The 22,333-nt window shown below is 42.6% G+C and overlaps 1 protein-coding gene across 1 annotated transcript in view; it reads left to right on the top strand.

Moving 5' to 3' along the window:
- Positions 1-22,333, top strand: part of LOC125448665 (polyunsaturated fatty acid 5-lipoxygenase-like) — a 79,279-nt gene that overhangs the window by 8,870 nt on the left and 48,076 nt on the right. Inside the window, exons 3-5 of the mRNA XM_059642677.1 lie at positions 14,280-14,475; positions 16,160-16,244; positions 17,037-17,159. Of these exons, the coding sequence (XP_059498660.1) occupies positions 14,280-14,475; positions 16,160-16,244; positions 17,037-17,159 (404 nt within the window). The remainder of the gene's footprint in view (positions 1-14,279; positions 14,476-16,159; positions 16,245-17,036; positions 17,160-22,333) is intronic.

The raw sequence follows: 22,333 nt of genomic DNA, 5'->3' as shown, positions 1-22,333 counted from the left end.
TGCTTGTGTGTCACATCAGGGTGTGATTTCTGTAAGCAGAGTAACATTCTTTGTATTAATTTTGGAGCAGATAGTAGTGGATTAAGGAAAACCCTTTGAAATGGCTTGTGGTCAGATCCAATTGCCACTTCACCTTAGTGGGTATTGATGAAAATGTCCACAAGTGAGGAAAATGACCAATCACTCTTTCTCGACCCGAGCACAGTGTTGTTCCATTATTCATTAATGTCCAGGGGGAAAGTGCAGTTAATTTTCCTTGCTTTGTTAAGTCCCCTCTCATTGACATCACACTATAGGGTGACTGCATCATATATATATATCTAGTCATTTCAGCACTGGCGTTGTCATCACTAATTTCTTGATTTTAGTGGACACTGCTCCCTGCCCTGTGGCCTAATATCACTGAACACCCTTGGCCAAGAGTTGCTGTAACAGTTCACATGCCAATGACAAATTGAGCAAACATTTTGCGAAATAGTTGATGAATCCAACAGATTGTTACACCGCTTTTACAGCTGCTGTTGGCTATATTGCTCTCAGCTTTACAGGATCTGGGTGAAGAACTTCTGTGAGCAGCACACGACCTCTGGCATTGTGCATCTTTTATTGTTTTTGTTTAGCTTTTGGGTCATCATATGAGCTTTATGAAGATTTTGATTGTGATCAGCAAAGACTTCTTCGAATATGTCACCACATCCTTAAACCAGCAGGTTATCTACAGAGGCTACACTCCAGAAAGACTGCACATTACCTTAATTGGTATTTTCATTGAGTCAGGAATACTCCAGATGGAATGCACAACCATCTGTGTCTCCCAAGCAGCATTCAGAATGTAATTATAAGTTTTCATCCAGCTTCACGTGTCAGCAACCATTGGCTGCATCTGGGACAGTGAAGATGTTTGATCTTGCAAGTTATGGCAGGATGTGACTTCTTGCTTTTGTGTAATGTTCTTTGCAATATTTGCATCATACCCATTGTCTGCGATTGTTCTGCCCTTTGGCCCTGGCACGGTTAACAATGTAATACAAGGCCTGGTTACAAACAAAAAAAAACTGCAGATTCTGGAATCCAAGATTGGCAAACAGGAGGCTGGAAGAACACAGCAAACCAGGCAGCATCTGGAGAAAAGGAGAAGTCAACATTTTGTTGAACGAGAACTCCAGCTTTCAGCTGTAACTCTGAGAGGGAAAAAGCAGTTTCATGCCTTCAAGACGCCCAACAGAAAGTGCTGAAAGCTAACTAAATCAGGCTGCTTCCGTTGTTCCAGCTTTAAAAAAACCCCAAGGCCTCACAAGTTGTTCATTTTCTCCAGACTGCTTAGCAACTGTCCCTATATCTCTCTCAAACAAACCAGGGCAAAACACACTTCTCAAAGCCACAGCATTGTCATACCTCCCCAATTAAAAGAAATGAACCATCAATATACAAAGATGGCTTCATTTTAAAATCCCGTAATCTTACAGTATTATTACACTATAATACATTTTTATTACATTGACTCTAAGCACCAAACATTCACTGCTATATTCTACTTCAGTCCATTTCTTTTCTACCACTGAATGCTTTTGTCTTTCTTCATCAAAGTCATGATAACACATCAGCAAGTGCATCCTCTCATCCTGCCATGTGTATGATTTTTCAAATTGAATGGCTGCGATAATAAGCTTCATCTAAACAGTCAGGAATTTTTGTCCTTTAATTTCCCTAAAAACATTAAGGGTAATCATCAGTACGTATAATTGTCTCAGACACATCATTGGCAATATGAGTGTTGAAATGTTGTAATGGAAACACCAAGCTCAAGGTTTCCATCTCAATTGTGGAATACTTCTGTTGATGATTGTTCAATTTTCTGGAAAAATACCCAAGAGGCTTCTCATCACCTTGTTGTAAGAGTGGAACACCAATGCCCACATCACTTGCAACAATAGCCACCGGAGAATGCCTTTGCGGAATTAAGTGTAGCTCACACTGGAAAAGTGGTTAACATAGCTTTCAGGCTGTCAAATGCCTTCTGCACGTTTTCAACACATCAATCGATGGTGCCACCACACTGCTAAGCTTCAATATGCACTTCTGATAAAAACCACTCAATGCCAGGAATTGTAGTATCGCTTTCTTCATCAACGGTATGGGAAACTCCCCAAAAACATTTGTTTTCACATTCTGTGGGGTGATCTGTTCATGTCCAGTAATATGGCCAGGAACATGACTTGGACTTTTGCAAACACACTCTGAACCAGGTTGATCACCAAGGCTGCCTCCATAAGTATATGAACAATTCCAATGGATGCTGCTAGTGTTCCATCAGGTTGCTAATGTACACCATACAATTGGGTAATCCAGAAACGATTACTTTATTAGTTTGTCTTTGAAATGCAGCCGGTGCATTTTTCATACCAGATGGCATAACTTAAAACTGGTACAGTCCATTTGATATCCCGAAAGCCAAAATTGTCTTCAATCCTTTGGATAAAAACATCAGCCATTCTACTCTGACTAAGTCCAATTTAGAAATATTAGTTGCTTGTCCCACCTTCTCAATATAGTCTTCCAAATATGGAATAGGATATGAATCAAATTTTGCAACTGCATCGATTTTGCGATAGTCTACGCATAATCGTTGGATATCCATCATCTGATTTTGGCACTGTTCCTATGGGTGAACTCCGGTTGCTGTACCTCCCTTGATTATGCTGTCTTTGTGCATATGTTCAATCACCTTTTGATCCTGTGCCAACTTTAGAGAGTTAATTCTATAAGGATGTTGCTTGAATGGAACAGCATTTCCTATATCTTCACCCAGTGTAATTAGATTAGTACTTTCCACCGTATTCCCACATACCTCCCCTTGTGATTGCAATAGCTCTTTCAGGTCATTACAATTTTCCTCTGGAAGGTAAACTCAGCAATCTATCTCAATTTTTGAGAACTTCTTCATTGCCAACTTTAATTGAGGAATTTCCAATTCAAAATCATCTGAACTTGGTTCTTCACCCTGTGTTGTATCTCGTAACACATCCTCTTTTGTTTTCCTTTCCCATCAAAATACTCTTTGAGCATATTCTCATTACACTACATTTCTTATTCTTTCTATTTTGTGTTCTTATCAAATAATTCACCTCACTCAATTCCCTTTCGATTTGATAAGGCCCACTAAACCTTGCTTTTAAAAGTTCACTGAGTACTCAAAGTGACGCTAACACTTTATCTCTGTTCACAAAATTGTGAATTTTTGATTTCTTGCCTGCTTCCTGTTTCCTCACAACTGTGCTACTTTTAAATGCCAACTCACCTGCTCTTTTTAATCTTTCCCTAAAATTTGACACATTGACCAAATGTGTGGTCTCTGAACTGTGACTCACCATTTTCTCCTGAATTAATTTCAGAGGTCCTCTCATCTTATTCCCAAAACCTAATTGAAATAGTCTGAATTTGGTTGATTCATTTGATGCATCCTTAACTTCAGAAAGTGTAAATAGAATTCCTTTATCCCAATCCTCTGGATAGTCTTGATTATAAGCCCTCAACATGGTCTTTAAAGTTTGGTGCAATTGTTCTAATGCTCCCTGTAATTCTGAATGGTATATAATGGATTTGAAGTTTTATTCCCCAGCTATTTATAACTTCCTTGAATAATTTTGATGTAAAATTTGATCCTTGATCTGATTGTGTCTCTGTGGGTCGTCTGTATCTAGTAAAAAAAACCAAGTAACACTTCAACAATCCTTTTCACCTCATTATAGTCCCCAGATACCTCCTTTGACAATGATGCAAATACTTCATGAGATGCTTTGGAGAGGGTTTAGAGGAGGTTTACCAGGATACTGCCTGGACTGGAGGGCTTATCTTATGAAGAGAGGTTGACTGAGCTCGGACTTTTTTCATTGGAGAAAAGGAGGAGGAGAGGGGACCTAATTGAGGTATACAAGATAATGAGAGGCATAGATAGAGTTGATAGCCAGAGACTATTTCCCAGGGCAGAAATGGCTAACACGTGGGGTCATAGTTTTAAGCTGGTTGGAAGAAAGTATGGAGGGGATGTCAGAGGCGGGTTCTTTACACAGAGAGTTGTGAGAGCATGGAATGCGTTGCCAGCAGCAGTTGTGGAAGCAAGGTCATTGGGGTCATTTAAGAGACTGCTGGACTTGCATATGGTCACAGAAATTTGAGGGTGCATACATGAGGATCAATGGTCGGCACAACATCGTGGGCTGAAGGGCCTGTTCTTTGCTGTACTGTTCTATGTTCTATGTTCTATGTTCTACCTACCAACTTTGTTTGGATCAACAATTCCCACATGGCCACTGGCCATTTCATTTGTTTAGCCACTTTCTCAAATGAAATGAATAATCCTTCTCGACACACTTAAGCAACACTTAGGATGTATTTAAACAGATACCCACTGTGCCTTCGGTGATGATAGGAATGCTTATCATCATATCCTCCTCACTAAGCCTACCTTCCACCTTCTCCTCCACCCTCTTAAGCCAATCTTCCTAATTGCCAACTTCTGAAGTTCAGTAAAAACTGAAAGGATTGCGGACGTTGTAAATCAGGAACAAAAACAAAGTTTTTCCACCAACTTTGTTTTTGTTCTGAAGTTCAGTGTCTCTCTCTGCTTTTCCTCTGCTTATAATTGTAATTCAAGTTGTTTAATTTCCTTTTCATGTTCAAGCTGCTTCATTTTCAATTGAATTTAGCCATTTCCAAAGGTTCTGATGGCATTCCTGGTTAATGTTAATGCTGCACAATTGCCCTGATTATCTCCCCTTCCCCTTTTAGTCACAAACAACCCCAACTCTAGCTGGTCTGCCAATTCTGAAAGACTTGCCTTGCTCATTTTCTGTAAAACCTCTTCCAACCCCAGAAAAGTCTTCATGACTGAAAGACTCATTGTTACACAAGGCACACCTGTTTAGACCAACCAAATTCAACACCTTAAATAAAAGTCATTAATTTTTACCACTCACTGCCTTTGAGTTGAATAGTCCTAAACCTGTTGTCCTGGGCTGCTCGCGCATAAAAATTGCAAGCTCGTGAACTGAAATTATCTGAGGGCCAGCTACTGGCTTGCACCAAATCAACTCCAAGGGGTAACCTACAGTTCAAGCCCTTACTTGGAGGAAGAGTAATGAGGTAATGCTAACAGTATCCTTGGAGAGAGCCCATAGTGGAAAGACACCGGCTTGTGAGATGAGCTAAAAACTAACAAGGGTAAGACACTGCAGACCAGGAAGATAAGGAAGAAGTATAAAAATTAAGAATTCAGCATGCCAGCAGTGAAAACTCTAGAGAGCAACCTTCACAAAGTTGTGCACCCCATTCTTGGGAGCGTGGAGACAGCTAGGAGAAAATGCATGGCCAGTGTGAGCTTCGAGCCTTGGGTGTTAGCCTTTATTTTTTGTTGACTGTTCAGTGAATATCCAGGACACTGAGTGGGTATGCACTTCGATTTTTGTCTTCTTTGATTTGCTTATTTGCTGTTAACCTTTTCCTAAACAAATGGTGTGAATTGTATCTCTCACACATGACCCCAATAGCCCAAGAGGAAGAAACATTGAGAAAATCCTGAGCGTGTAGCAGCCAGGAGGGACTCACGGCAGCTTCCAAGCTGGCTGAGACCGCAACAACAACTGCTACTGTAGAAAAACAAAAAAACCTAAAGTGAAAATCCTGGCTCTGTGAGCGCCTGACCACACCCATTCAGGCTACTTCTATTATTTCAATATTTCAATATTCAATATTTTTAAAAAAGTCCAAGGCCTCACAAGCTGCTTACTGTAGTGGTTCTGATACACTGATCAGTATCTTAGCCTTAAAACCTCTCTTTTCAAAAGGATAAAATACATCTCTTCAAGCCGTAGTATCCTCACAATATATGAATGACTTGGATGAGACAAGTGAATGTACTTCTGCCAAGTGTGCAGATGACACTAAAGTGGCTATTTTTTTCTCTTTATTCATTCATGGGATGAGGGACGTCACTGGCTAGGCAGCATTTATTGCCCACCGCTAATTGCCCAGAGGGCAGTTAAGAGTCAATCACATTGCTGTGGGTCTGGAGTCAGACCAGGTAAGGATGGCAGTTTCCTTCCCTAAAGGACATTAGTGAACCAGATGGGTTTTTCTGACAATCAACAATGGATTCACACTCATTGTTAGATTCTTAATTCCAGATATTTATTGAATTCGATAAATATTTGAACCCGGGTCCCCAAAACATTATCTGGATTTCTGGGATAAATAATCCAGCGATAATACAACTTGGCCGTCCCCTCACCTTGTAATGCAAGTGGTAATGCAAGTGACGAGGGTGCTTCAGTGTCTGCAAAAGGGAAATAGACTGATTAAGCGTGCAGGGAAAAACTTTACATATGGAATAAATATAATGTGGGGAAATGAGAGGTTATGCATTTTGGCACATTGCTTCAGAACCTTAACCCTATCACAGATTCTACACACCTATTTGATCTCCAGTACTAAAGTTAACATTATCAGCATGCACACTAATTAATTATCTGGAAGCAAGGTTCCTTCACACACACTTCAGAATTTTCAAATTTTCACATCACACTACATCATGCTGTGACATTATCACGGCCTCAATTACCAGTGAGGGTCCTGTTCACATTGTTGTGGGCTTTCGCCTATTACTACCACAGTCCTGATCCCCACATTTGGTTGTTAGATATTTCAAAGGACAACAACTTTTTGCTGGATTTCAGATTCATTTTACTAAATGCCTCTGTTGGGGACAAATGGAGTAGCAATATACATTCCTCTCAACTCCATAAAAACATGGACCCTATTTTCTCTTCATTATCAAGTGCACTGCAACCTGAAATTATTTCTGTCACATTTCTTTCGACCCATTCTAATGCATCGCCTCTCGATGGTAGGATTCCGAGAACTCCACACCAGCCCCACATTTATTTTGTAAGGTACAAACTTTGCCAACAGCAGTAGCCTATTCAGTTTAGGGATAAGTGTAAGGGAGGTAAACGGTAGATTATCTTCACATGCAAGAGGCTTGTGTAAAAATCAGAACCAAGTAAATCTGGTCCCACACGACACAGTCAAGCGTCAGTTAAACAGGCAACACCACAAGATTTCCAGGTAGGATAAGCCAACTCAGCCTGGTGTTCACGGATCACTGAAGATACTGAGGGATTGGTAGACACGTAACAAAGAGTAGCCATTAACTAAAGCAGAGAAGGAAAGAGATTTGACTGTGACTCTTTGTTTCTTTGTTAGTTAGTATAAGCGAGTGTTAAAATTAAAGTAGGAAACCTTCTAGAGCAGATGGGTGGAATTGGATCCCAATCAAGTTAAATGACAAAGTGCATTCAACAACATCAAGAAATAACTGGAACTGCAACAACAACTAATTTATAACGGTTCCTCTTCATGGGCTGCATCAGCGTACACAACTTAACTAAGGACTGACTGTTCAAAAACAAATCAGTCAGCCGAGTATGAGTAATGCTAATCCTTCACACGAACCTGTTCCTAACGTTCTTTACTTAACCCCAACAGCTTTCTTTCTCAGTGTGGAGCTAGAGCAATACAATAGGCCAAGCATTATCAGAGCAGCAGGAAAGTGTTTCGGGTTGGGAAAGAAGGGTCACTGTGTTTGCGTCGAGGTCACTGACGAAGATGGAGGAGAAGTATGCCCAAATAGAAAAGGAAGGATTGGGCAGCGTGTTCAGTGTCAAGAAGTTCATCCATTTCCTTTACAACCGGCACTTCATGCTGTTGACAGCCCGTGGACTGCTAACCTCCAGTTTTAGCCCACATGCAGGAATTCCGTTAATGGCATTGGCACACCTACAGAGATGGGCAGTGGCTCTGTCAGCCCACTTGTATGAAATCAGACACCAACAGTCGGAGAAAGACAGCAATGCAGATGCTTTGTCAAGGTTACCCCTATGTGTAGCTTCTAGAAGGACATCTAGAAGGACAAGGGATGCTGGTACAATGGAATCCCATCGTCTGCAACATCCCCTTCAAGTCATATGTCATTCTTACTTGGAAATATATTGCAGTTCCTTCACTGTTTCTGGGTCAAAGTCTTGGAATTCCCTCTTTAAGGCCACTGTGGGTTACCTACAGGACATTCAAGATAGTGATTTGCAAAGGCCGCTCACCACCACCTTCTCAAGCGTAACTAGGGATGGGGGCAATAAATGCTGGCACAACTAGTGATGTCCACAAGCCACAAGAGAATAAAAGAAACTTACCTCTTGAGCTCCTATCTTACTCAATTCACAAACAAGCAGGACATGTGGAAAACCCGACATGGAAATCAGAGCAGGTAGCTGGTGGTTTCAACTCTCAGCTCGCTGTGGAAAAGAACTCCATGTTTTCCACAACCAAATTGCAGCTCAGGTCACAATCCACAGGCATCAACCTTGTGCATCTCTCCTCTATCAACACTGGCATGCGGTATCCAGCAGCACCTCACAACCATCCTGGCACCACTCTGGAAGCACAGGCCTGTGCAGTAGGGTTCGCTGGAATTAGTATTGAGAGACTGCAGTGGGAACACTTTGTGTTCAGGGACCCAGTTCACAGTTCAGACTGGGCTGCACCTTAGGGCTGTCCATCTGCATAGCGCATATTCATTTCGGAACCCGAAATTACGAGAAAGCTACAAGACCAGTATACTTCTGGAGCTTGCAAATTCATAGAGATAGCAGCAGCTTATTCTATTTGATGTCGCATTTGGTACCCCCAGTAGATTGTTTGAAGAAATCATTTCAAAGAGTAAGACTTGAGTTTACACTGCTTGTCTCTAAATGCTTTACACCTAATAAAGTTGGAGACTACAGTAGGATTGGTATTATGACCATGATTGCAGAGGATATTCTGCAAAGTAGCAATGTGACAATGACTGGATGTGGACTTCAGCATGAAACATTAATATTCTGGCAAATCCATAAGATGGTCAGGTAATCTTGGGTAGCAGGGGTGAAGGATGGTGTTGCGATGTTGGTAGAAAGATAAACACCTTGGGCATGGCCGTGGGGAGATATTACTTGCTGTTCTTCCAAAATAATGCCATAAGACCAGAAGATAGGAGTGGAATTAGGCCAATCAGCCCCTCAAGTCTGCTCTGCCTTTGGACATGGCTGACGTGTTTCCCACTCTCATGCCTTTTCCCCATAAACATTAATCCCCTTACCAAATAAGAACTTATCTATCTCTGTCTTAAAGACAATGACTTGGCCTACACAGCCATCTGCAACAACGGGTTCCACAGCTTCACCATCCTCTGGCTGAAGAAATTCTTCCTCATCTTAATTCTAAAGGATCGTGCCTTTCTCTGAACTTGTGCTGTCAGATCTTAGTTTCTCCTACCTAGTAGAACCATCTTCTCCATGTCCAGCCTGGCCAGGTCTCTCAGCATTCTGTAAGTTTCAGTCAGATGCCCCCTCATCCTCCTAAACTCCATCAAGTAGAGACCCAGAGTCCTCAGCCACTGCTCATATGACAAGCCCTCCATCTCCTAAACCTCCTCTGGTCCCCTCTCCAATGCCAGCACATGTTTCCTGATGAGCTGCTCACAATATTCCAAATGCAATCTCACCAGAGCCTTTTCCAGCCTCAGCTCCTCTGCTCTTGTGTTCTATGCTTACATTGTATTTGCCTTCTTGACCACTAACTGAACCTGCACGTTAACCTTAAGAGAATCCTGAACTAGGATTCCTAAGTTGTTTTGTGCTTCAGATTTCTGAAGCCCTTCTCCTTTTAGGTAATAGTCTATGCCTCTATTCTTCCACCAAAGTGCATAATTTCACACATTTTCACATTGTACTCCATCTCTTCTTTGGCTCCTTGTTTGCATGTTCAAGTCCTTCTACAGCGTCCTCACTTCCTCAACATTATCTGTCCCTCCACTTATATTTGTCATCTGCCAACTGAGCAAATATATCCTCAGTTCTTCCATCCAAATTGTTACAATATCATGTGAATTCGTATGGTCCCAGCACCGACCCTTGTGGAGCTCCACTTGTCACTGGTTACCATCCTAAAACAGACCCCTTTATCCCCATTCTCTGTTTTCTGCCAGTCAGTCAGTTAATCCTCTATCTTTGGGAGTACCTTGCCCCTAACACCATGATCTCTTGTCCAGTTCAGCAGCCTCCTGTGCGGCACTTTATTCAAGACTTTGTGGGAATGCCAGAGGAGTTTTCACATCCGCCCTTGCAGGAGGGGGCCTCGTCTAGTAAAAAGCAACTCCTAGATCACAGCTGTCCCTCTGTGCGGCACTATAGTGCCAGTCTTGATTTTTGTGTTTCAGCTTTGTCGTGCAAATTGAACACAGAATCTTGTAACTTTGAGGCAACAGCAATACCAATGAATTGGCCAGAATTTATACTGTGATATCGTAAACAAAAAATCGAAAAGCTGTTTTTCTCTCTTACAATGCCAAACATTGGCTGTACCAATAACTGTGACAATTCAATCTCAACAAGTACATCTCAATCATTCTATTTGTCCCAAGCGCTTGCCTTTGATTCCTTCACATCTTCTTCTTCCAAATTCTGCTCACTGATGGAAACTGACCACTTGTGAAAAGTTTTGTGATTTTTCTCTCTATCAGTGGCTGCCAGTGTTTGTCTGTTATGTAAAGATAGCAAGGTATTTCTAGTCCGGTGTGCAGCATGGGTAAACGCAGCAGGCCAAGCAGCATCAGAGGAGCAGGAAAGTTTGACGTTTCGGGCCGAGACCCTTCTTCAGAAATTTCGAAACATCCGAAAAACCCGAAATGTCAAACTTTCCTGCTTCTCTGACGCTGCTTGGCCTGCTGTGTTCATCCAGCTCCACACCGTGTTATCTCAGATTCTCCAGCATCGGCAGTTCCTACTGTCTCTGTGACACATTTCTAGTCCTAATTTGATTGGTGCTGGGCACCTATAGGAAAGATTGCAAAAAGAAAAAACTTGTTTGTAGTTTTTAACATACCGGCACCTGCTAAATGGAGACAAATTCTTGCCGAACCAATAGCACTCACATTCCATAAAAAGAAATGTAAAGGAAGGAACAAGACAAAGCTCTGCAGTGAGAACACATCAACTGAGAGTGAGAAAACGTATTCTCAAGAAAGCGATGGGATTGTGCTGAAGCATTGTGGTCGCATATTCATGAGAGAACAAACCAGACCAATCAAAAATAAAAACAGAAGTTGCTGCAAAAGCTCAGCAGCTCTGGCAGCATTTGTGGGGAGAAGTAAGTTTCAGGCCCAGTGACCCTTGTTCAGAGCTGATGGTACCTTGGGAAAGGTTGATATTTATACAAAAGGTGGCATGGGTAGAGGGGTGAGAGTGAACAACAGGTGGAGGTACAGCCCAAAGAAGGAAAAAACAGCCGGACACACAAAGGAGTAGATAAAGTCCAGCCTGATGGAATGGGTAGCTGCCAATGGGAGCTATTAGTGGCTGACAATGGGTGTGTTGAAGTAGCAGGCAACTGGAAGCTCAGGGCTTTTTTCTGTGAACAGAACATCGGTGTTCTGCAAGGCAGTCGCCCAGCCTATGCTTTGTTTCCTCATTATAGAGACTACAGTGTGAGCAGCCGATGCAGTAGACTAGATTGTGTGAATTGCAGGGACAGTGCTCCTTCACCTGGAGGTATGTTTGGGGCCTTGGATGGTGAGGAGGAAGAAATAAACAGATATGTATTACACCTTCTGTAATTGCAGACGTTGTATTACATTGTTAAAGATTCCAAACCCAAAGGGCAGAACAATCACAGTCAAAGGGGCAGCACGGTGGCTCAGTGGTTAGCACTGCAGCCTCACAGCGCCAGGGGCCTGGGTTCGATTCCTGCCTCGGGCGACTGTCTGTGCGGAGTTTGCATATTCTCCCCGTGTCTGCGTGGGTTTCCTCTGGGTGCTCCGGTTTCCTCCCACAGACCAAAGATGTGCAGGCTAGGTGGATCAGCCATGCTAAATTGCCCATAGTGTTCAGGGATGTGTGGGTTTGAGGAGGATGGGTCTGGGTGGGATGCTTCAAGGGACGGTGTGGACTTGTAGGGCCAAAGGGCCTGTTTCCACACTGTAGGGAATCTAATCTAATCTAAAGGTTGTGATGCCAATGCCACAGAGGACATCACACTGAGAAAGAATGGGCACAAACCGGAGAGAGAAGAGCAGTGTTCTCACCATAACAAGACATTTCATTTTACATACACATATTTGACCAGGATAAAGCACAAAACGTCATACAGACAGCAACTGGAGAGACACCAGCAATCAACTTTAATGAATTACTACATCACAGATGTATAGGGGTGGCACAGTGGTTCAGGGCTAGCTCCCTCACAGTACCAGGGACCCAGGTTCAATTCCAGCCTTGGGCAGGTGTCTGCATGGAGTCTGCAAGTTCTCCCAAGTCTGCATGGGATTCCACCAGATGCTCCATTTTGCTCCCACAATCCAAAGACGTGCGGGTTAGGTGGATTGGCTTCGCTAAATTGCTCATAGGTTAGGTGAATACTCGTGGAAATGCAGGGTTATAGAGTAGTGGTTGAGTCTGGGTGGGATGCTCTTCAAAGGGTTGATGTGGACTCAATGGGCTGAATTGGCTCAGTTGTGTTGACAGTGATAAATGTTTGTAAATGAATAATGACTGCATGCAGAGAACATCACAGAATCCATACAGTGTGGAATCAGCCTTTTGGCCCAACAAGTCCACACTGACCCTCAGAGCATCCCACCCAAACCCATCCACCTATAACCCACACACCCCTGAACATTACGGGAAATTTAGCACGGCCAATTTAGGCTGCATATCTTTGGACTGTGGGAGGAAACCGGAGCACCCGGAGGAAACCCACGCAGTCACAGGGATAATGTGCAAACTGCACACAAACAGTTCCTGAGGGGGAAATTGAACCCACGTCCCTGGTGCTGTGAGGTGGCTGTGCTACCCACTAAGCACCATGCTGCCCTAACATGTCAACATAAAGTTTCAGATCGACTTTCCCAATAGTTTTGGTGCATCCTGCAAAATCATGACTTTCATAGACACACTGCCACATATTTTCGAGGGAACATTGCTTACAGTGTCTTTCAGGTCTGTCTCATTTCTTTAAATAGATGACAGTATAAGACCAATTCAACATCTGCTGAACCCTCGAGGCCTGCCTGAAAGACACAATAGAAGAGATGAAAAAAGAGGAGTAATGAAGATAGTAATAACTTCCAAAGAATAGATGAGCAGCATAGTAGCAGTGAAACTATGGGAAAACTGAGAGCATTCACTGAACAACAGGACTTAAATAAAGCTCTGAAGAGGTCACAGGACCCTGGCCCAATTACAGAATATATTTTGCAAGGGGAAAAAATTTCATTGTCCTAGATGCAAAGAGTGTTTACTGACAAGTGAACCTGGATGAAAGCAGCAGCCTGATAATTACATTCCGAACGATGTCTGGGAGACACAGATGGTTGTCCTTTCTATCTGGAACATCCAAGTCTCCAGAAAAGTATCAACTGAAGCAAGATGAGAGGTTGAGCGATCTTCCTGGAGTGTAAAAGCTGTGGATAAGCTGCTCATTTATGGATATGGAGATATATTTGAAGAAAGCTTTGCTGATCATAATTAAAATCTAATGACTGCTTTACAAACCTCACCTGGTGACCCTAAAGCTAAATTTAAAAATTACAATAAAATATACACAATATCAAATATATAGACCACGTACTGACATCATAAGTTCTTCACCCAGATCCCGAAAAGCTGGCAAAGGGTTTCTGTCTCTCATGCGTCAGCAGCTTTCCTCATTCTTTATCTCCACTTAAGGTCCAACCCCAGTTAAACAGGTTTCTTGGGCCTCAGGAAGCCAGGCAAGCAAATGGAGCTGAGGACTGCTGCATGAAAGAGGTCTGTAGCACTGCTAGTGGGTCAAGAGAAACAGGAGTTCTTGCCCCATCCTCCCTGCTTCTCTCCCCTATATTTGGAACTAATCTCACAAAAGGATACCAGCCCCACAATCAAAACCTTCCACCCTAATTGAAACTTGTCAACATCTCTCTCACCTTACACAACTGAACTTACTTAAATTGAAATTTCTGACAAAGGGTTTAGACCCAAAACGTCAGCTTTTGCGCTCCTGAGATGCTGCTTGGCCTGCTGTGTTCATCCAGCTCCACACCTTGTTATCTTGGATTCTCCAGCATCTGCAATTCCTAATATCTCTAATACAATTGAACTTACATTTTTGTTATTGCAGTCTAATTAATTCCCACGGCCTAATTTATTTTCCAGGTGGGTCACTACGAAATTGCAAGTGACTGGGATCTTGGGGCCATTTTTTTTGTGAAGCTGCAAGTAACTCCATTCATCTTTCAAGATTATTGGTTCTGCTGCTGTGTGACGGTGGAGGTCCCCAAGGGAAACACCTTCCATTTCCCCTGCTACAAGTGGCTGGACAACTATACCATACACCTCCGGGAAGGAACTGGTAAGACAGGAAAGCCAGGGGTTGTTGGGGAGCAGCAAAGTAACATACAGCCACACAGAGCCCTTCCCAAAGCATTTTACCAGCAATGAATCGATGAATTGTAAAGCAATAGTGTAGATATTACAGCAGCCAATTTACACACAGCAAGTTCCTCAAACATCAGGGACGGAATGACTGGATAGCCACTCTTCTGTTGACTTTGGTTGAGGAATAGATATTGGCAAGATGCCAGGGGGAGCTCCTCTCCTCTTCCTTGAGGTAGTGCCATGGGATTTTTCACCTTCCTCTGACATGTTTTTGGTTTAACACCACATCAGGCAGACAGTACTATCGAAGACTAATCTTCCATTCCCATCACAGTATATGATATTTGCTCCACGTAAGGCAAGCAAACACATGAAATGCCTGTGCCTGAATTTTATTGCAAAAAAAATTTTCAAATTTTACTACATCTGTTCAGATAGCTACATAGATGTAGCAGCAGAGATAATAGGAACTGCAGATGCTGGAGAATCCGAGATAACAAGGTGTAGAGCTGGATGAACACAGCAGGCCAAGCAGTATCTTAGGAGCAGGAAGGCTGACGTTTCGGGCCAAGACCCTTCATCAGAAATGGGGGAGGGAGAGAGGGTTCTGAAATAAATAGGGAGAGAGGGGGAGGTGGATTGAAGATGTAGGAAGTCACAAAGGGTTGGACAGCATCCATGGAGAGAGAAAGCTAACATTTTGAGTCTAGATGACTCTTCATCACAGCTGATGTGAAGTGTGAAGGGGACAGCATTTATGTAACAGTGAGGGGGGTGGGCGCAAAGCCTCTTCACATCGTTCAATTCCAGCCAATTGAATTTACTAGCAAACAACTGCGAAAAGGGACAGCACAGTGGCTCAGTGGTTAGCACTGCAGCCTCACAGCGCCAGGGACCCAGGTTCGATTCCAGCTTGGGGAGTCGCGCAGAGAGACGCTTCGAGAGTCGTGCACAGACACTTCGTCTGTGTGGAGTTTGCACATTCTCCCCGTGTCTGCGTGGGTTTCCTCCAGGCACTTGGGTTTCCTCCCACAGTCCAAAGATGTGCAGGCTAGGTGGATCGGCCATGCTAAATTGCCCCATAGTGTTCAGGGGTGTGTGGGTTATAGGGGGGATGGGTTTGGGTGGGATGCTCCAAGGGGCAGTGTGGGCTTGTTGGGCCAAAGGGCCTGTTTCCACACTGTAGGGAATTGAATCTAATCAAAAATTTACAGCAAGTCATAAATAGCACATTTCATTCTCCATAAAAGGCAATAGTGATGCCAGTATGTCTAGAGACCACCACAACACTTGCCTTATTTGGTCAACACAGCGAAATGAAGGTTGCAATACATCCTGGCTGCAGTTTAACTGAGGTCAGAGTTTCAACTAGCCTGACCAAATTCCCAGCATGCTTGATTGTAACTCTTAAACTGTCTAGCCACCATTTCTCCTGCTGGCCACCTGACCACAAAATGTCTTCATTATCTTTAGCATGTAGCCTGAACTTGCCTAATTCTTACTACAAACAGTTGAAACCCCTGAATCTGACTTCCAGATAGAATGAATTCCCATGTATCTTGTTCTATAATTATAACATCCTCCAATTCCCTCAATCAGCTCATAATCCATCCTTGGATATCACATTCTGGAAATAACACATTCATCTAACTTTACAGCTAAGAGATTCCATGATGATTCGATGATGCCCCTGCTCCAGTCACATCGCCAAGCTGAACTGAGGGAGAAACAGCAGCACTGCCGGTAATGGCCAAATATCTCAAAGAAAATACTGCAAATGCTGGAAATCTGAAATTTAAAAAAAACACACAGAAAATGCTGATGAAAGTCGGCAGGTCTGGCAGGAACTGTAGAGAAAGAAACAGTTAATGCTTTGAGTCAACATGACTCTTTTTCATAATAGATTCTTTCTGGAAGAGTCCTCCTGGACTTGAAATGCTAACTCTATTGAACAGATGCAGCCAGACCTGTTAAATATTTTCAGAGCTACCTACTGTTCTTTACATCATTGAATGTCAAGGAGACAATGTTTGATTATTTCCTTGCAATTGTGTAGTGCAAATGTTACTTGCATTATGGTCCATTTATATATTAAAGAATTTATATGCAAATCTTGTCTGCAAATCTGAAGCAGACTCATGCAGTAACTTGCTTCCATATTTAATCAAATCAAATGAAAGTCTCAATTTAATCAGATCATTGCACTTCCAGTGTTGGAGTCTTATCAGAGGAGAATGTTTGGGAAAGTAAGTGAAATTACATTGAAAGGAATGCAAGAACTGTTCAGGACGTGATCTTGAGTAGATATCACAATTGAACTGAATGAGGGCCTCAACTTTATGTTAAATTGATAATATTGATTTTATTTTAAAATCTGATCATTAATTTCAATTCCCTGGGAATAACAAAATGTTTTTCCAATTGAATTTTTAATCTTCATTGAAATGAACAATTCCAGGTCTAATTCAATGCTTCGATTTTTACACAGACATGTCTTTGCCTCATGATTGAATAGTTCGTCCCTTTGTGTTCTAGGTGGAAGAAATTGCCCTCTAAAATGCCAAAGTGTATTGATGCTCAATTGGTGGATGATCTCCCTGTAGATTTGAGGTTCAGCTGTGAGAAAGAATTTGGTTTTGAACTCTCTGTGGTAGAGGGGTAAGTATCACATTCCTGGATGAAAGGCACCATGGAAACCATGAAATGGTGAAGGGAGCATGGTGTACAAGTACAAAAGAGGTTATTTTGCTTATATCAAATGTTGGTTTTGCCTCAGCTGGAGTATAGTGTCTATTTCGGGGTAATGCACTTTCTCAAAGATCTAAAGGGACTGGAGAAGTTGCAGAAAAGTTTTCTGAGAGTTTTTCCGGGGAAGGGGAACTTGGTGACATGGGTAGATTAGAGAAGGTGGAATTATTTTCCTGAATAAGAGAGGGTTGAGAGGAGATTTGATCCAGGTGTTCAAAATCATGATGGCATCTGGACAAGATAGAGAGAGAGAACCTGCTCCCATCCATTAAAGGATCAAGAGTGAGATGGCATAAACTTAAAAGTCATAGAGTCATACAGCATAGAAACAGACCCTTTAGTCCAATTAGTCCATGCTGAGCCGAATCCCAAACTAAACTAGTCCCACCTGTCTGTTCTTGGCCCATATCCTCCCAACACTTCCAGTTCATGTATTTAGCCAAATATCTTTTGAACGTCATAACTGAACCAGCATCCAACACTACCTCTGGAAGTTCATTACACACAAAAACCACATTCTGTGTAAAAAAAATTGCCCCTCATCTCTTTCTTACATCATTCTCCTCTCGAGATAAAAATACGCTCCCTAGCCTTGAAATTCCCACCTGTGGGAAAAGACATCTGTGGTTCACATTATCTATGCCTCTTATGATTTTATAAATCTCTATAAGTTCACCTCTCAGCCTCCTACACACTTAAGTGGAAAAGGTCCCAGCCTTTCCAGACTCTCCTTATAACTCAAACCCTCTATTCCCAGCAACATCCTGGTTAATGTTTTTCTGAACCTTCTACAGACTAATAATATCCTTCCTGTAGCAGGGTGATCAGAACTGGATGCAGTACTCCAGAAGAGGCCTCATCAACATCCTGTACAACACCAACATAACGTCCCAACTCCTATACTCAAAGGTCTGAGCAATTAAGGCAAGCGTGTTAAACCCCTTCTTAATCACCGTGTCTACACGAGATGCAAACTTCAAAAAATTATGTACCTGAATTCCTAGGTGTCTCTGTTCTGAACACTACCCAACGCCTTACCTTTAATTGTATAGGTCATGCTTTTGTTTGTTTTTACCAAAATACCTTTCATTTATCCAAATTAAACTCCATTTGCCACTCTTCAGCCCATTGACCAAGTTGATCAAGATCTCTTCGTAATCTTTGAAAAACTTTTTCACTGTCCTCTATATCACCAACCTTAGAGTCATGCTTTGGATAGTCTATATTCTGATCTAAATCCTCTACGTAAATGACAAACAAAAGTGGATCCAGTACCAATCCCTGTGGGACACAGCTGGTCATAGGCCTCCTGGCTGAAAAACAGCCATCTACACTCACTCTGTCTCCTGCTGTTTAGCCATTTTTCTTGGTTACTTCCTCAAAAAACTCAATCAAGTTTAAGAGACACGATTTCCCTCGCACAAAACCACACTGACTATCCCTAATCATTTCTTGCCTCTCGAATGCAGTTAATCCTATCTTTCAGAATCATTTTCATCAATTTACCCACCACTGAAGTCAGACTCACAGGTCGTTAGATTCCAAGCATCTCCTTATGTCCCTTCTCAAACAAAGGCACGTTTATCACTCTTCAGTCATTCAGCACCTCACCGGTACTGATACAATTTGTGGTCATTTTCACTCCATACTTTGCTCTGGGATTGCAGCTCTCCAAAGCTTATAAGAGAATTGTTTCCCTTTACTTTGAATATGAATTACAAACCTTTCTCTTGAAAATCCTGATAGACCTGCCATTAGGCATAAGACAGATAAGAAGGTCATCTGATACAATATCTTGATCAACAAGACCAATGCTTAACCACCATATGAATTACAAATTCACAGCTCCAGTAACCAGTCTGCATTGAGATACCCAGGATGAAAAGAGATGCCTACGGCTGCTCTCAATACCCCTAGCTCAGGAATGGGGAAGAAAATCAGACAAGTTTCCGTATTTCTGATTTTCAGAAGGATTATGTACACATGGATAGGGCTGATACATGATGGCTCAACTCAAGATTAGGTACTGCTTTGATGCTCATGCACCATGACTCGTTTAGACTTACAAACCAGAGTGTTGCACCTTGAGCAAGACACCAGAGAAAGCAGATGAGCAAAACACAATACTTGGGGAAGATGACTCTAACTGGATCTCACTAACTACAACTAAAGGAGCACTGATCCCACCCACTATTAATCAAGGTAACAACAATGCTACTGAGTGACAAAATAGCGTTGATCTCGCAAACTAAGATAACACCATAACAACTAAATAATACAGTTGTGTAAGGCATCCTTTCCGACTCTCACTTTCACAACCTAGTAACATATTTTAAATAAATTGTTTCAAAATAAGGCAAGCAGCCAAAAGCCAATCAGGGCTTATCTATGCAGGGGTTCCCCACCTAATGCCACTCCAGAGCTGAGATCTGTTTCACCTCACAGCCCAGTGCCACCAGGTTCCCTCAGCGGTTCAAGTTCCTCATTACACAACTCACCTGTCCTGTGTCCTGTGGACTGCACAGCAGTCTGTGATCAGTCACCCCATCGTCAGAGTTTTCTTCAGGTTGTCTCTCACAGTCACCCCACACCATGCTGGGACCACAGTTTCTTTGGATAATCCATAATACTATTTGCCAAGGATATCTGATATCCCTCTCTTTGCCTACCCTGATCTCCCTCTTAAGAATGCCCCTACATTCTTTGTACTATTCAAGAGATTCATTTGAACCCAGTTGTTTATATCCAAGACATGATTCTTTTTTATTGACTAGAGCTTCAATGTCTTTATTCCATCCATCTAATCTTGCCAGCCTTATCTTTCGCTTCAGTAGGAACATAATGAACATGAGCATGTGAAGTAACACAGGAGCATTTATAAACTTCACAGGCAAAAGATAAAAGAATAGGCAGTCAGACATGCTACAACTAGGAAATTTCAAGTAGGGGATAAAGTGCTTGTTTTATTATCTTTACAAGGTGAACCTTTGAGAGTGAGATTCAGTGGCCCATAACAATGTATTTTGGAGGGTTATTAAAATGATTTATCTGACAGGTACTTCAGATCATAGGAAGAAGAATTGGTTAAGTCACGTGAGTATGTTGAAGACACGCAAAGTCATAGAGCCGTACAGCATGGAAACAGAACAGTGCCCCCGCCACCACCAACTCCAACACTTCCATGCCACCCAGACACCCTAAACCAGTACCGTCCCACCTGACAGCACCTGGCCCATACCACTCCAAACTGTTGCCACCCACGCACCCATCCAGATGCCCCCAAAAGTTGCAACTGCACCAGCGTGCACCACCACACCTAGCAGGCCACCCCTTCCACATGCACCACCATCTACACAAAAAGATTTCCCCCTCAGGTCTCCCCAGTATGCATCCCTTCCCACCACAAACCCCAATTTTGCAAAAGGAGAAAAAGCACTTCTACAAACAACTTCCTCACATAGTGTGTGGTTAAGACCAGGAATACACATCCTAAGTGTAACACGGAGGCAAGTTCAATTGACACTTTCAAAGAGAATTGGTTTGTTATCTAAACAAAGAAGAATGTGCAGCATTATGGGGAAAGGGCAGGGCAATGGCAGAAAGTGAATTGCTCTTTCAGAGAGCTGGTGCAGAAACAATGAGCTGCATAGTCGTCTTCTGCACTGTAGCAATTCTGTGATTCTTGATGACAGGTTTACTTGCAACTTTACCACCAAAACCAATGCTCATTAAGATGTGACCTGGTTTTAACTGATGTTCACTATAGTTGCAGGGAAAGGACTGACATAGTCGGCGTGTAACAGAGTCCATTACTCACCAATTCCTGTAAATGTAGGCGAGCTGCTGCACTAATTTTTGTCCTTGTTGGCACTCTGGACACTGTCCCACCAATGCACCTGTGTGAGCATCCAATCCTGGCCACCAGACATAACTTCTTGCCAACATCTTAATTTTGGAAACCTCGAGATGACCCTGGTAGAGTTCAGACAGTATCTGGTGGTGACCTTTCCTTGGGACAATCACTGTTGCTCTTCATATTGATACGCTGTCCTCTGTGGTAATCTCGTGTTGTTGGGCCCAGAAAGGTTTTAATTCTGGTTGTGATAGCTCTTTTGTTTCCCCCACTACCACCAGCTGTGTTAGTTTTAACAGGATGGGATTTTTCTGGGCCCATAGTCTGATATTGTCAGCATTGACTGGAAGTGTGTCCAGAAAGAATAAAAACAGAACGGACTCTTCTAGCAGCAGCACCACCAGTGGTGAATCCACTAGTGGGAAGCAGCTTAAAGCATCTGCATTTGGCATGTGGACTTCCAGACAGTGTTCCACCTTGCAATTGCACGCACTCCAATTAAGAGCCTTCAGCTGAGTTTGACTTGAAGTTATGGGTGGCACGTCCTTGTCTTCTTTATGAGGCTCTAGCATGTGGTTTGTGGCTCGTTACTTAAGTGCATAAAGGACTTGGTGAAATTTCCTCACGCCAAAGATCATTGCCAAATCTTCCTTATCTACCTGGGTGTATTTTCATTCAGCAACAGCTAATGTCTGGGAAGCACACACTATTGGATGCTCCTCTGTGCTGACCCTCTGATGAACCAACACTACTCTGATACCATACGGTGAGGCACCGCATGTCACCTTAGATGACGATAGCTGCTTCCTCACTTTCCTAAAGGCTCATGTTGGCTACAAGACCATTTTCATGCTGATCCTTATCCAACTGATGATGTAAGGGTGTCACATGCAGCAATTAACTTAGCAGATAGCTGATTGAGCATTTAGCTGAAGTTATATGCTTTCTTGGAAAGACCAGTTCATTATTTCAAACAACTTTCTGACATTTGCTTAAAAATAGGCAAGTCATCTTCACTGAACTGTAAACTAACAACCATATTCAGAAAATATTTGACAAAATTCCCGCATAAGAGATTTTTGTGCAAGATTAAAGCGCATGGGATTGGGGAAGTGTATTGAGATGGATAGAAAACTGGTTGGCAGAGAGGAAACAAAGCCTAGGATTTGATGGGTCCTTTTCAGATTGGCAGGTAGTAACTAGGGGGTGCCACAGGATCGGTGCTGGGACC

The sequence above is a fragment of the Stegostoma tigrinum genome, chromosome 45 (assembly GCF_030684315.1).
Source record: "Stegostoma tigrinum isolate sSteTig4 chromosome 45, sSteTig4.hap1, whole genome shotgun sequence".
Taxonomy (NCBI): Eukaryota; Metazoa; Chordata; class Chondrichthyes; order Orectolobiformes; family Stegostomatidae; genus Stegostoma; species Stegostoma tigrinum.
This window is presented reverse-complemented; position numbering and strand designations above follow the sequence as displayed.